The sequence below is a fragment of the Pieris rapae genome, chromosome 17 (assembly GCF_905147795.1).
Source record: "Pieris rapae chromosome 17, ilPieRapa1.1, whole genome shotgun sequence".
Classification (NCBI taxonomy): domain Eukaryota; kingdom Metazoa; phylum Arthropoda; class Insecta; order Lepidoptera; family Pieridae; genus Pieris; species Pieris rapae.
Genome location: NC_059525.1, coordinates 45,061 through 56,688, shown reverse-complemented (window position 1 = coordinate 56,688; position 11,628 = coordinate 45,061). Strand labels below are relative to the sequence as shown.

The 11,628-nt window shown below is 45.4% G+C and overlaps 1 protein-coding gene across 1 annotated transcript; it reads left to right on the top strand.

The window, feature by feature from the left end:
* The first annotated feature begins 628 nt into the window (after positions 1-628).
* LOC110998365 (transient receptor potential-gamma protein) lies at positions 629-11,592 on the top strand. The gene is made up of 18 exons (XM_022266963.2): positions 629-760; positions 1,388-1,500; positions 2,069-2,111; positions 2,185-2,297; positions 2,771-3,139; positions 3,660-4,193; positions 4,404-4,638; positions 4,723-4,857; positions 7,120-7,259; positions 7,328-7,574; positions 7,678-7,810; positions 7,878-8,073; positions 8,169-8,360; positions 8,846-8,887; positions 9,431-9,614; positions 9,768-10,125; positions 10,431-10,749; positions 10,821-11,592. Exons 4-18 carry the CDS (start codon positions 2,199-2,201, stop codon positions 10,995-10,997), a joined length of 3,360 nt encoding a protein of 1,119 aa, XP_022122655.1. The 5' UTR covers positions 629-760; positions 1,388-1,500; positions 2,069-2,111; positions 2,185-2,198; the 3' UTR covers positions 10,998-11,592.
* The last annotated feature ends 36 nt before the right edge of the window (positions 11,593-11,628 follow it).

Genomic DNA, 11,628 nt, shown 5'->3' with positions numbered 1-11,628 from the left:
CATTACTACGGTAGACACGATTTCAATACATTCAGTAGATATACAAAATAATAACTAAAGTGTAAAATAAGAGTAATAACTAAGAGGCAACATTAAAACCCACGTCCTGACCCACTGTGTTTTGAACTATTGGAAGCTTCATAAACTCAAAGTGAAACAATGACAGTACTCTTGCTTATGATAGAGATTTCTTGGGATTCCGGAACGCCATAATTCAGCAAGTAGCGATTAAATAAGTGTCGAGGCGGATGGCTCGTAGCTGCGCCATTTTCATGAGCGGTGTCTCTCGCGCGGCGAATAATTATCGATACTCACATAACGTGAGTAGTTGTAATAGTTTTGCGTTATATTTACTTATATCTAGACCGACTTGTGTCAGTAGTCGATTAAAATATGAAATGAAAATAGTTTCGTCTCTAAGTAGCTTTGTGTTACATGCTTATAAAAAGAGTCTAAAATAATATAAGACGTAGTGGAAATGGATGAAGACTATACACTTACCAAGTAACGTGAGGAAATTTTTAAACCTTATGTTAAATTATAAAATTCGAGCAGCTTGCGTTACGTTATCGATATCGTTCGTCCGCCCTAGCATAGGGCGGCGGCGGAGGGCGGCAGAGCGCGGCGAGGGCGGCAGTGCGCGGTGAGCGCGGCGCCTTGTAGTCGTCGTTTTAGCGCCGCGCTTCAGCCAACACCACGTGTACCGCGTCCACATATTATTTGGCACAATGCAAGTTCCCACCGATGTAATCTGCAGTCGGTGAGTTAAGACGTCTTATTCCTCAACGAGATGCCTGTAAATAAGAAACGGTTGACTGTTAAAATCTTTTTCAATTAAATAAAGTATGAAAATAGGATGCAAAAAAGTTAAATATTAAATCTTCACAAATGCATATATAATGTGAAACTAATGAGCCGAGTCTAAATCTGTGCGACAGTTTGTAATGAAATGTTGAAATGAAATTTTAGCTAAGAAGTATCTGTTGTATGCTCCGTTTGTTTGGGCTCAAGTGAGTCATTGAGTTCAATGCGATCGTAAGTCATAAAAAGTCTTGTTCCGCGTTGGGCATCTGCTTTTTACGAATTCTACCTCATCCGCCTATTATCTTTCATAATACGAATTAGAATACATAAGTACTTAGAAACTCAATAATTTAGTTTAGGTAATTTCTTTATTTACACTTTATTGCACAACAGTTAAATAATAATATTAGCGATAGTGTAAGAAAAACGTGTGCAACGATCGGCTTCACCGCTACTAAGTGATCTCTTCCACGCAAACCTAAGTAGGTAATAATTATGAAATTTGATTACAATAAAAATTTGACATGTTGACTATTCTAATATCACGTAAAGCATGGTTCGAGACTTCATGTTTGTGACGCAGATTCTTCGGCTGAAGGCGGAGAAGGAGCGCTGTCGGACCAGATTTCACACACGCTGGAGGCCCTGCGCCGGCACTCGCGGCAGATCGCCGCGCGACGCGTGCGCCGCGTACAGGTTCAGCGCTAGCATTTTTTAAAGAACCGGACCCGATCTAGATAATCGATCTAAGGGTGTATCGACATCTGGCGAATATGCCGCGAATGTGCACTTTGCATTTTTGTTCATGCGGCGTCTCTGCGCCCCCCCCCCCGCATGCATTTCGCTCACAACCTAAGCGCCGTACGCAGTCAGCGCAAGGCCCGCGCGCTAGTGTCTCGCGTCTTTCCACTCCGTCTTATACTATTTTACCACCAACGCTAATAATGCAGCAATTATATTAAAAGTTCTAGTTTTGTCTGACATATTTGAAAGAACTGAGGCAGTAAACGGAACTGTAAGCGGAAGAATTGAGCGCCTCGCGCACGCCTCATACCTTACATGAGTTACTGTATAGAGGCGCACCAAACCATTGCCGTGTCAGCACGGACGCAGCTCGCAAACGGCTAGCGAGCTGCACATTCGCGGCACATTCGCCAGATGTGGACGCACCCTAATAATATATTAATATAAAGAACTAGACGGCCATTTACGCTACATTTACTGCAAACATCCGAGTGACGATAGTACGCTTGGGTGGTTTCAGTTCTCGGACCGGTCGCAGGATGGCGCGCGCGGCGACGGGGTCGGTGAGTGCGGGGAGCGGAGCGCGAGGCTTGGGCGGGCGCAGCGCAGTGAGTGAGTGACGCTTTGTCTGTGCAGAGAGCGGCTCCGAGATGTCGGCCGGTAGCGGCGAGCGGCGGCCCTCCACGTGCCGGGTGGAACTGGGCACCTTGCTGGCGCCCGGGCCGCGTCCTCTCGACACCAAGGTCAAGGTAGGGTGTCATTGCAGTTCTCGCTATTATTTAGTCGAAATCTGTCAAATTAAGAGCGGGCCTTGCACCTTAGCCGCCTTTCGCTGGCACTCAGAACTATATCAATGTAATTTATCACTTTGAATTCAGTATGCAAAAGTCTCTTCAATTTTTTATTTAGTCCTACGAAAGAGATTTGTATTTAATTATGTCATCTAAAATGCATTTCTGGATGTATTCCGATGGCCGCGGACGGAACGCTGAGTGCGTTCCGTCCAGGTCACCCGTGAGCGCTTGAACCTCGTCGGCCGAGCTGCATGTTGTCGGAATGCGTCTATTTCTGTAATATAAATAATGAAAAATAACAACAGGTTGGTTCATTACCGCCTCGTGTTTATCAAATCTATCGGGCATTATAAATAGAGATCAAACTGCCCTATTTAATGTTAATGTGTATCTCGATTTTAACGAGTTTCGGGCGTGCATCGTGACAGAGACACAGCATCCATGGCATGACGGAGGAGGACAACGTGGTGCGGCCGCACCAGGAGATGGCCGTGCTATCGTTGGAGGAGAAGAAGTATCTGCTCGGCGTGGAGCGCGGCGACGTGGCCGGGACGCGCCGGGTGCTGCAGCGCGCGCGCGACACCGGGCACATCAACGTGGATTGTGTCGATCCGCTGGGCCGCAGTGCGCTGCTTATGGCCATCGACAACGAGAACCTAGAGATGGTCGAGCTGCTTCTCGAGTTTGGTGTCGAAACGCGCGACGCGTTGCTGCACGCCATCTCGGAGGAGTTCGTCGAGGCCGTCGAGGCGCTGCTCGACCACGAGGAACGTACACGCAAGGAAGGAGAGCCGCATGTGAGTTTTGTCGGTGCTGTTTATAATCGAGAATCGAGTGGCGTCGCGGCCGATCTGCCATTCATTTGGGCAGCTTTCTAAAACTAAGTCAGCCTAATTTCACTGTTTCAACTATACTTGTGAGAGTGTCAAGTTGTACCTATTCAAGATTTGATAAAACTAACGAAGATATAATTTTTATGTTTTTTTTTTTTGATGAATAATAGAAAAATTGGACAAATTTCGTCACCAGCACAGGAATTTTGTTATGTAGGGAGAGTAACTGTTTCAGAAAATGCAATATTGTAATTTATTTTACTGCTGCACAGTAACACATACATAAACAATCAAATTTGTAATCAAAAATAAAGTCATAGAAATAATTAAAATTATACTATTTTTTTTTGTTAAACTTTATTAAGCGGCGGGTCAGACGCGGACAGTTGTTATCACAGTAGCACCATTAGGCACATATTAATTTTGACAATCCACGTCTACCAGCCGTATAGCATTTTTTTACTACTATCGCTACACACCACAGAGTTGGGAGGCTCTCCCGCCGGAGACGGCAACGTTCACGTCGGACATAACGCCACTGACGCTGGCGGCACATCGTGACAGCTACGAGATCATCAAGCTGCTACTGGACCGCGGCGCGCGTTTGCCGGCACCGCACGACGTTCGCTGCGGCTGCGATGAGTGCGTGCGGTCACGGCGCGAAGACTCCCTGCGCCACTCGCGCTCGCGGATCAACGCTTATCGCGCGCTCGCTTCGCCGTCCCTCATCGCACTCTCATCCAAGGACCCAATCCTCACCGCGTTTGAGCTGTCGTGGGAGCTGCGGCGGCTATCGGCGCTGGAGCACGAGTTCAAGACCGAGTACCAGGAACTCCGTGGTCAATGCCAAGAGTTTGCCACGGCGTTGCTGGACCACACGCGCACCTCACACGAGCTCCAAGTGCTGCTCAACCACGAGAAGGGTTGCCCACAGCCACCGCCACTGCTCGAGCCGGGTGCTCCAGAGCGAATGCGACTGTCGCGGCTCAAACTCGCCATCAAACTGCGCCAGAAAAAGGTGATGTCTAGACGAACGAGCAATGTTGACATAGTAGCTAGCCTAATGGTATTATCTTGAGACTCTCATCCTTGAGGTCGCAGATTTGAACTCCAAATAGATCATAAAACAAACCAGACCTAGAAGGATGTAGCTAGTGGTTTGAATAGCGAGACTCGACGACTCGTTTCGTTTCGAAAGCGATCCCTTACCCCAAGCGGTATGTTGCAGTTCGTGGCGCACCCTAACGTGCAGCAGCTGTTGGCTTCCATCTGGTACGAATCAGTGCCGGGCTTCCGCCGTAAAAACATGGTGCTGCAGGCCGCTGAGATGGTGCGCATCGGCGCCATGTTCCCGCTGTACTCGCTGGCCTACCTGGCCGCACCGCACTCCACGGCCGGCCGCATGCTACGCAAGCCCTTCATCAAGTTCCTTTGCCACTCCGCTAGCTACTTCATGTTTCTATGTCAGTACTTTCACCTTCTTCACATCTTTTTTCGACCGCGTTTCGAACTGTAAGCAAAAAGCTAACTTATCGCGGTGGCTGCAGTCTTGCTGATCTTGGCGTCGCAGCGCATAGAGACGACGGCGGGCATCTTCGGCGGTGGGCCGGCGGACGCGCCCGTTTCCCGACGCGGCTCGCCACCCACGCTCGTCGAGTGGCTCATCCTGGCCTGGGTCAGCGGTGAGCTTTACTTTTAAATCTAAACTACGATAAAGAAAACACATTTGTAGGCTTCAGAAAATTGAGGAAAACCTATAGAAACTCTGCTCTAATTATGTCAGTAAAATCTTAAACCTTACCATACAAAACAGACATTGAAGAATGCAAGTAAATCACATTTAAGATCCACACAATAGTTGCCAATACGTCAAATATCTATCATAGATGTTAAATTGATTATAAATTAATATTTTCTACCAGTTCGCAAGTCATGGGCGTAGAGTGGGCAAGAACTGGCAAGAAACTCTCTTAGTTTTGAGTAATACATACTCGTAGGTATTGTTTGAACTGGAGCTTATAGGCAAACATGACATACGCGTTGAGATAATATAAAACAAAACAATTAAAATTACAGAATACTCTGGATATTCAGATCTAGCTCGTTGAACAGAATTTGGGCATCGGTAAGATTTAGCAAAACGCGTTCTTTGGAAAGGAGGGCCTGGGGTGTCTGAAAGTTCGTGTCCCCACGAAGTTTAAATTTAGTTAAAATGTTGGGGCAATCAACATGATTTTAAATCTTAAATGCAAACGATAATACATATTATATCAATTAATTTTGTACGTTTGGCAACTTGTTTTTAGATGTCACCAGAGAAATGTGGATTCCATAGTAATCTATTTGTAATTTCTCGAGTCGTTACATAAATAAACGTAGAATGACAACAGGCAGAGAAGGACGTGTAATTAAATTTTACAAGAAACGGGTGAACATGTACACATTTCATAACAATAGTCGATTAGAGTGATATCAAAGTAAAGTGCGAGCACAAAAGACACGAATAATTATAATTATTTTTATATATTAACTAAATATAATATTTAGATATTAACTATATCTTAACATTATATATAATTTATTATTCGAATTAAACGCTACTTAAACAAATCCAGCATGAAAAAAATTAAAACGTGCGTTTTTTTTGTTTGAATTACCATTAATTAAGAAAAAGAAAATAATCATTTTTCTTTTTTTCCTAATTAATTTTTCATGAATTTGTAATAAGAGATAGATACATATTTTAATTTTTTAACTGTTCACAGAAATAACTACAAAATCAACAGAAAAGAAAAAATTTGTATTTTGGCTAAATAAAACTAAACAAAAAAACGATGTATTTCTTAGAATTATAACAATCTAAATTGAATCAAGTTGTATTATACTACTTCACATTAAAAATGACACAAAAAATAAACCCTCTAGTTAAAAAATATAGTCTAAGATCCGGGATTATAAAAATATACCCTCATCTGTTATTTAGATGAAACAATTTTTTATAAGCTGATTTCAATATCATGAACTTATAATAAAAATAGGTAAAAAAACTTTTTGAGTTAAACAGTTTTATATTAAACATACATTGCAATGTTTAAGATAAATGTACTAAAAACCAAAAAATAACAAAATAGATACAGTCGTGGGAATTATAAACATATGCATAGACTAGACTAAAAAAAACCGTGGGGCACGTCAATTGTTTACAAATTATCGAAGTTTTTTTACCTATTTTTATTTTCTAGTTTTTAGTTTTTATTTCGCATTCTGTTTAATTCATTTAGTGCTTCATTATTGCAAGGTTTCTTGCCCGTTATATTTATAGTATATTGTATTCTGCTTGTTGAGCCCTTTCATTTGATACCCATATTGATGGGATTGATAAAACCTACGTTATCCGCCATTTTGTAGGCGGCCATCTTGAATTTATAATAATAATGAATAAACATAATTGTATCGTCACCAAAATCCAAAGTGTATACAAAATTTCAGATTAATCGGTTGACCGGAAGAGGGTGAAATTTGAATTACTAAATTTGACCCAAGAATAAAACAAACGGGGTGAGCTAAATAAAACCGTTTAAAAACAACCTCTGCCATCATAAGCCTGCTGCAATTAATAGTAATTAATTAATTAACAACTAATTTATTTTTAATTTTTACTTTTCCATGTTTTTTAATTTTCTTCTTGATGATCGAACCTAGCCTGGAAACGGTCCACGGAACTGTTTTTATTTTTTCAAAAGTTATAATAGGAATGTAAAAATTGCCATGCGCGTCCGCCATATGTACCTACTAAAAGTAAATAAATGAAGATATTATATATATGAATAATATGGCTGGTTTTCATTGTTTTAGTTAATTTTGAGACAACGCACACTTTTTTTTTAATGTTCTATTTATGACCTATTATTATTATACATGATATCGGTCCGACGTCCACGCAGGACTGATCTGGAGTGAAGTAAAGCAACTTTGGGACATGGGGCTGCGCGAGTACGTGCACGACATGTGGAACGTGATCGACTTCGTCACCAACTCACTGTACGTGGCCACCGTCGCACTGCGCGTCGTCTCTCACTTCCAGGTGAGTGGAAGCGAAACGGAACCGGCTCCGAGACTGGCCCCGACTGCTCATGTGCGTATCTTTTGTAGGTGCGGCGCGAGATGCACTTGGGCCTGCAATGGAATCAGCCGCGCGAGAAGTGGGACGCCTGGGACCCCATGCTGTTGTCTGAGGGTCTGTTTTCCGCCGCTAACATCTTCAGCAGCCTCAAGTTGGTGTACATCTTCAGCGTCAATCCCCACCTCGGCCCGCTCCAAGTGTCACTCAGCCGAATGGTGCTCGACATACTCAAATTCTTCGTGCTCGACATTCTCGTAATATTTGCCTTCTCGTGTGGTTAGTGCTGTCATTAACTTTACATTATATCTACCTACTCTTTACCATAAATCGCCAGATTTGGGACGAATCACGATTGAGATCTATAAGGAAATCCTTCCAGGCCTTAACCAACTACTTTGGTATTACGCGGACATGGAGAAGAAGCGCTGTCCGTCGGCCGGCGCTCACGCCCCTACCAACTCGACTGCTCCTCAGGACCCCGACGCCTGCGTAGTTTGGAGAAGATTCGCAAAGTAAGTGTGTGCGGGTACTGCGATAGCGCAGTGTATGCAGTTGTCTCATAACTGAGTGTGCCGACAGCTTGTTCGAGACGATGCAGACTCTGTTCTGGGCGGCTTTCGGACTCGTGGACCTGGACTCGTTTGAACTGGACGGTATCAAGATCTTCACGCGTTTCTGGGGCATGCTCATGTTCGGCACCTATGCTGTCATCAACGTTATCGTGCTGCTCAACCTGCTCATCGCCATGATGAATCACTCGTATCAGCTTATTTCCGTACGTAATTCTCGATGTTTAATACGAAATTAGAACTAGCCACGTTTTATATGTACATATATATATATTATATGTTGTACATACAATGGGTACAGGAGCGCGCGGACGTGGAGTGGAAGTTCGCTCGCAGCAAATTGTGGATCAGCTATTTCGAAGAAGGAGGCACCGCGCCTCCGCCTTTCAACGTCCTTCCTTCACCCAAGTCCGCGCTGTACGCTTGGCGCTGGCTACAGCGACGCCTCTGCGGCCACGCGCGGGCCAAGCGCGAGCACATGCGCACTATACGAGTACGTAATAATTATTTATTTACAAAAATATGATATAGAAATGTCGTGGAAAAATCTAAGTTTTGCAATGGGATCGCGGTCTATCCGACTCGAACGGGCCAATGAATAATTCACGCTTATAAAACTAAGAAAGCCTGAGTGAGCAGAATGTACCTACAGCCTTGGCTCGTACAACTATCCTATTTACTTCGACTGAATTTTCCACAAATAGAATTATTATTCTTTCCTGAAATATAGCCCTTTAAGCAGTCAGTAATTTGTTTGTTCTTTTCTAAATCAAATTGTTAGTTTTATTACATATGGCATGAAAAATTATTTCGAAAGTTTTAGATAATATGGCAATTACTTGTTGGTGTAGAATTGAATTTGCTCCTTTTTTAATGGTTTTATTTTTTTAGTAAATTGTGAGATGATGGTTGGTATAAAAGTTTGTCGTTTACAGATATTATTAATTCCGCCGCTAAATCCGTCTATGTTCCTTTCAGAGGAAAGCCAAGCAGACGACCGAACGCGAGTTCAGATACCAGGTGAGGACGTCTTTATGTTCTTTCTAATGATGCAATTCGATTGAATATGTCGCCTAGCCTCTTAACTAAAGCGGCCTAAGACATATTCAGGCAGTTGATCAAACAGCTACGCAAATGACATGTATCAATGACGTTTAATTACTTGCCTAGCCTATTAACAGCCTCAAACTCGAAAGAAAACTCTTAAAACTGATAATTCGTCCCCATAAAGGCAAACAACAAATTTGATGGTGTTTTCCAAATTTTAGTTAAAAACAACAAGTTCAATGAAAGAGTGTAGTGACAATAATAATAATGTGACTTCAGCTGTGAAGAACTGAATTTTTTTTTTATGTCAGATCACTCTATTCTCTCACGTATGGCCTAAGCTACAGTCAGCCAGTGTATTAGATGTTGGTGTAAACGCTCAGCTGAATATCTTTCAGGCCGCTAGTTAAGCGGTGCCGTTAAGTTAAAGGGCAAGGCCCTTGATTGAACGGCTTATTAAGCTAGCGGCTGCGACAGGTTCCAACCGTAAATGTAAAAAAATTTTTTCGTCTGCAGGCGATCATGCGCAACTTGGTGCGTCGCTACGTGACGGTGCAGCAGCGACGCGCCGAGTGCGGCGGCGTCACCGAGGACGACGTCAACGAGATCAAGCAGGACGTGAGCGCCTTTCGCTGCGAGCTCGTTGAAATCCTGCGCAACTCGGGCATGAACACGTCCACCGCTAACGCCGGTGCGCCAGGTGCTCTTTCGCTTCTCTTCTTCTTTGCACTACTCTCCTCTTCCTCGTCTGTCGCCCCGAAACTTTCCGATCTTCGCTCTTTCCCGACCCCTTTTCTCGCCGACCGACCGCCGAAGCGACTCGTCGCTGAACTGTCGTATCTATCGGTCACAGGAGGCGGAGGCGGTAAAAAGAACCGGCAGAAGGAGCGTCGGCTGATGAAAGGATTCAACATAGCGGGAGGTTCGCTAGCTCCGGTGGACGAGTTCTTCGCGTCGTTACACCACGACCACGGCGGGGCGCACGGCGGCGGTCATCACGGTTCTCTGTCGGCTCTACTCGGCGGGCGCCTGCGCACGAGCCAGTCCAGTCTGTCCGACGGCCCGGGAGGGCCCGCCCCACGCAAGCCACCGCACCACAAACGCCGCTGGGGGACCATCATCGAGGCGGCGCGAGCTGCCCGAGTTTCACGTCTCATCGGTCGGTCGCGCTCCGAGGACTCCGTCTGTGACCACGCGGGACCCTCGCCGAGGTAACTCGGACCTCGCACGTTGTTTTTCACGATATTTAAAAAATAATATTTTGAAATCAAATTATTGCTAATATTGCAGAACTGCCCCGAACAGCGCCGCGAACACTAGATTACCTAGCAATTTTGCATTTGTTTGCCTTTTTGACTACTTCGATGCGATTACTCGGACTACTTCGATGTACGAGTAATTTCTTTTGTGTTTTATGAAATCCCAGTAAATAATGAAGGTGAAATTACGTCGGTAAAAAATAAAACTGCGGGTGGGGTTAAAGAGCAGTATATTTATCAGTAAAAACGTATTTTAGCGGTAGCGAGAGGTCCGACTCGGGCAGCGACTCGCAGCGGAGTCCCGAACGAGCGCCCCGCGGCAGACCGTCGCATCCGTTGAGCGCTCTGGCAGCGCTGAAGTGCAAGCGCAAAAAGTTTGGCGACTCGCGACGTCAGGCGGACGGCGGGATGGAAGCGCTCCAGCGCGCGAGCTCAGTCCCGGCGCGAGCGCCCCCCGCCCCTCGAGCCGCGCCTCCAGTTGCACGTCCGCAGCAACCGGTCGCACCCGACGAGGCCGCGACGAAGGGAGGCAGCCGGGAGCCGCTACTCGCCAGCCTCGAGGACGACGCTCTCAAGGTGACGACGACGATCCGCCGGCGGCGGCGCGAAGGGATCGTTTCTCGTGATCGAAACGTCGATTCTTGCAGGACAAATGCGGGCAGTGCGGGTACGACAGCGGCGGGGGCGAGTCGGCGAGGGTGAACGGAGCGAGGGAAGCCGATACGGGGACCGAGTCGTGCGGACGCTGCGCGGCGCTGGCTCGGCTCGCCGGCGTCACGCCGCTGCACGGCCACGCGCCGCATCACTCCGCCGGCTGGCTCTGATCACGTCCGTGCGATGATCATTTCCAGTAGAAATGTCCCAGACTCCGAAAAACAATTAAAAGTGTGGGTTACGATACCGTTTATTTTAAAGTGTCGAGCGTAGAAATATTAACCGAGCACGACGCCACCGAACACCAACTAGACGGTTAAGTAGGTTAAAAATAATTAGAGTTGAAAAGTATGTGTTCCAAAGTGTTTTCCGAAATATACGAAATTAAATATTACGGGTACACTAGAGAAGCTCTCGTTCGCTTCTCGTTAAAGTTTCGCTGACGACTTGTTTGCAGGAGCGGTCGTATTCAGCCTCGTGCCTTTCAAGTGAATATCCTGAATAAACGACTAAACGTAGTCATTAGACGAATAGAGTATTTAAGGCGCTTAGCGTTTAGCATTTCATTTAGCAAAACCAGTTCTTAGTCCGCGGCACGAGCGACACTAACTTTACGAGATATATTACGCACACGAGTCCGGGGCGTCCTCGCAACTGACGGCGCACTCTGCGGAGTCGTCGCTCGAGTCGAGTTATATTTTGTAAGATGTTGTTTATAGTTCCTTATACATCATATTTGTAATAAAGCGAGCACCACGAGTCGAAGTGGCCTTTTGATTTCTTCCTGCGCCTGGTTCCCCG

Coding starts and splice junctions, on each gene's coding strand:
- LOC110998365 (XM_022266963.2), top strand. CDS start 2,199: ATGTCGGCCGGTAGCGGCGAGCGGCGGCCCTCCACGTGCCGGGTGGAA. Junction 7,575..7,677: donor AATATTTGCCTTCTCGTGTG/GTTAGTGCTGTC, acceptor AAATCCTTCCAG/GCCTTAACCAACTACTTTGG. Junction 8,361..8,845: donor AGCACATGCGCACTATACGA/GTACGTAATAAT, acceptor TGTTCCTTTCAG/AGGAAAGCCAAGCAGACGAC.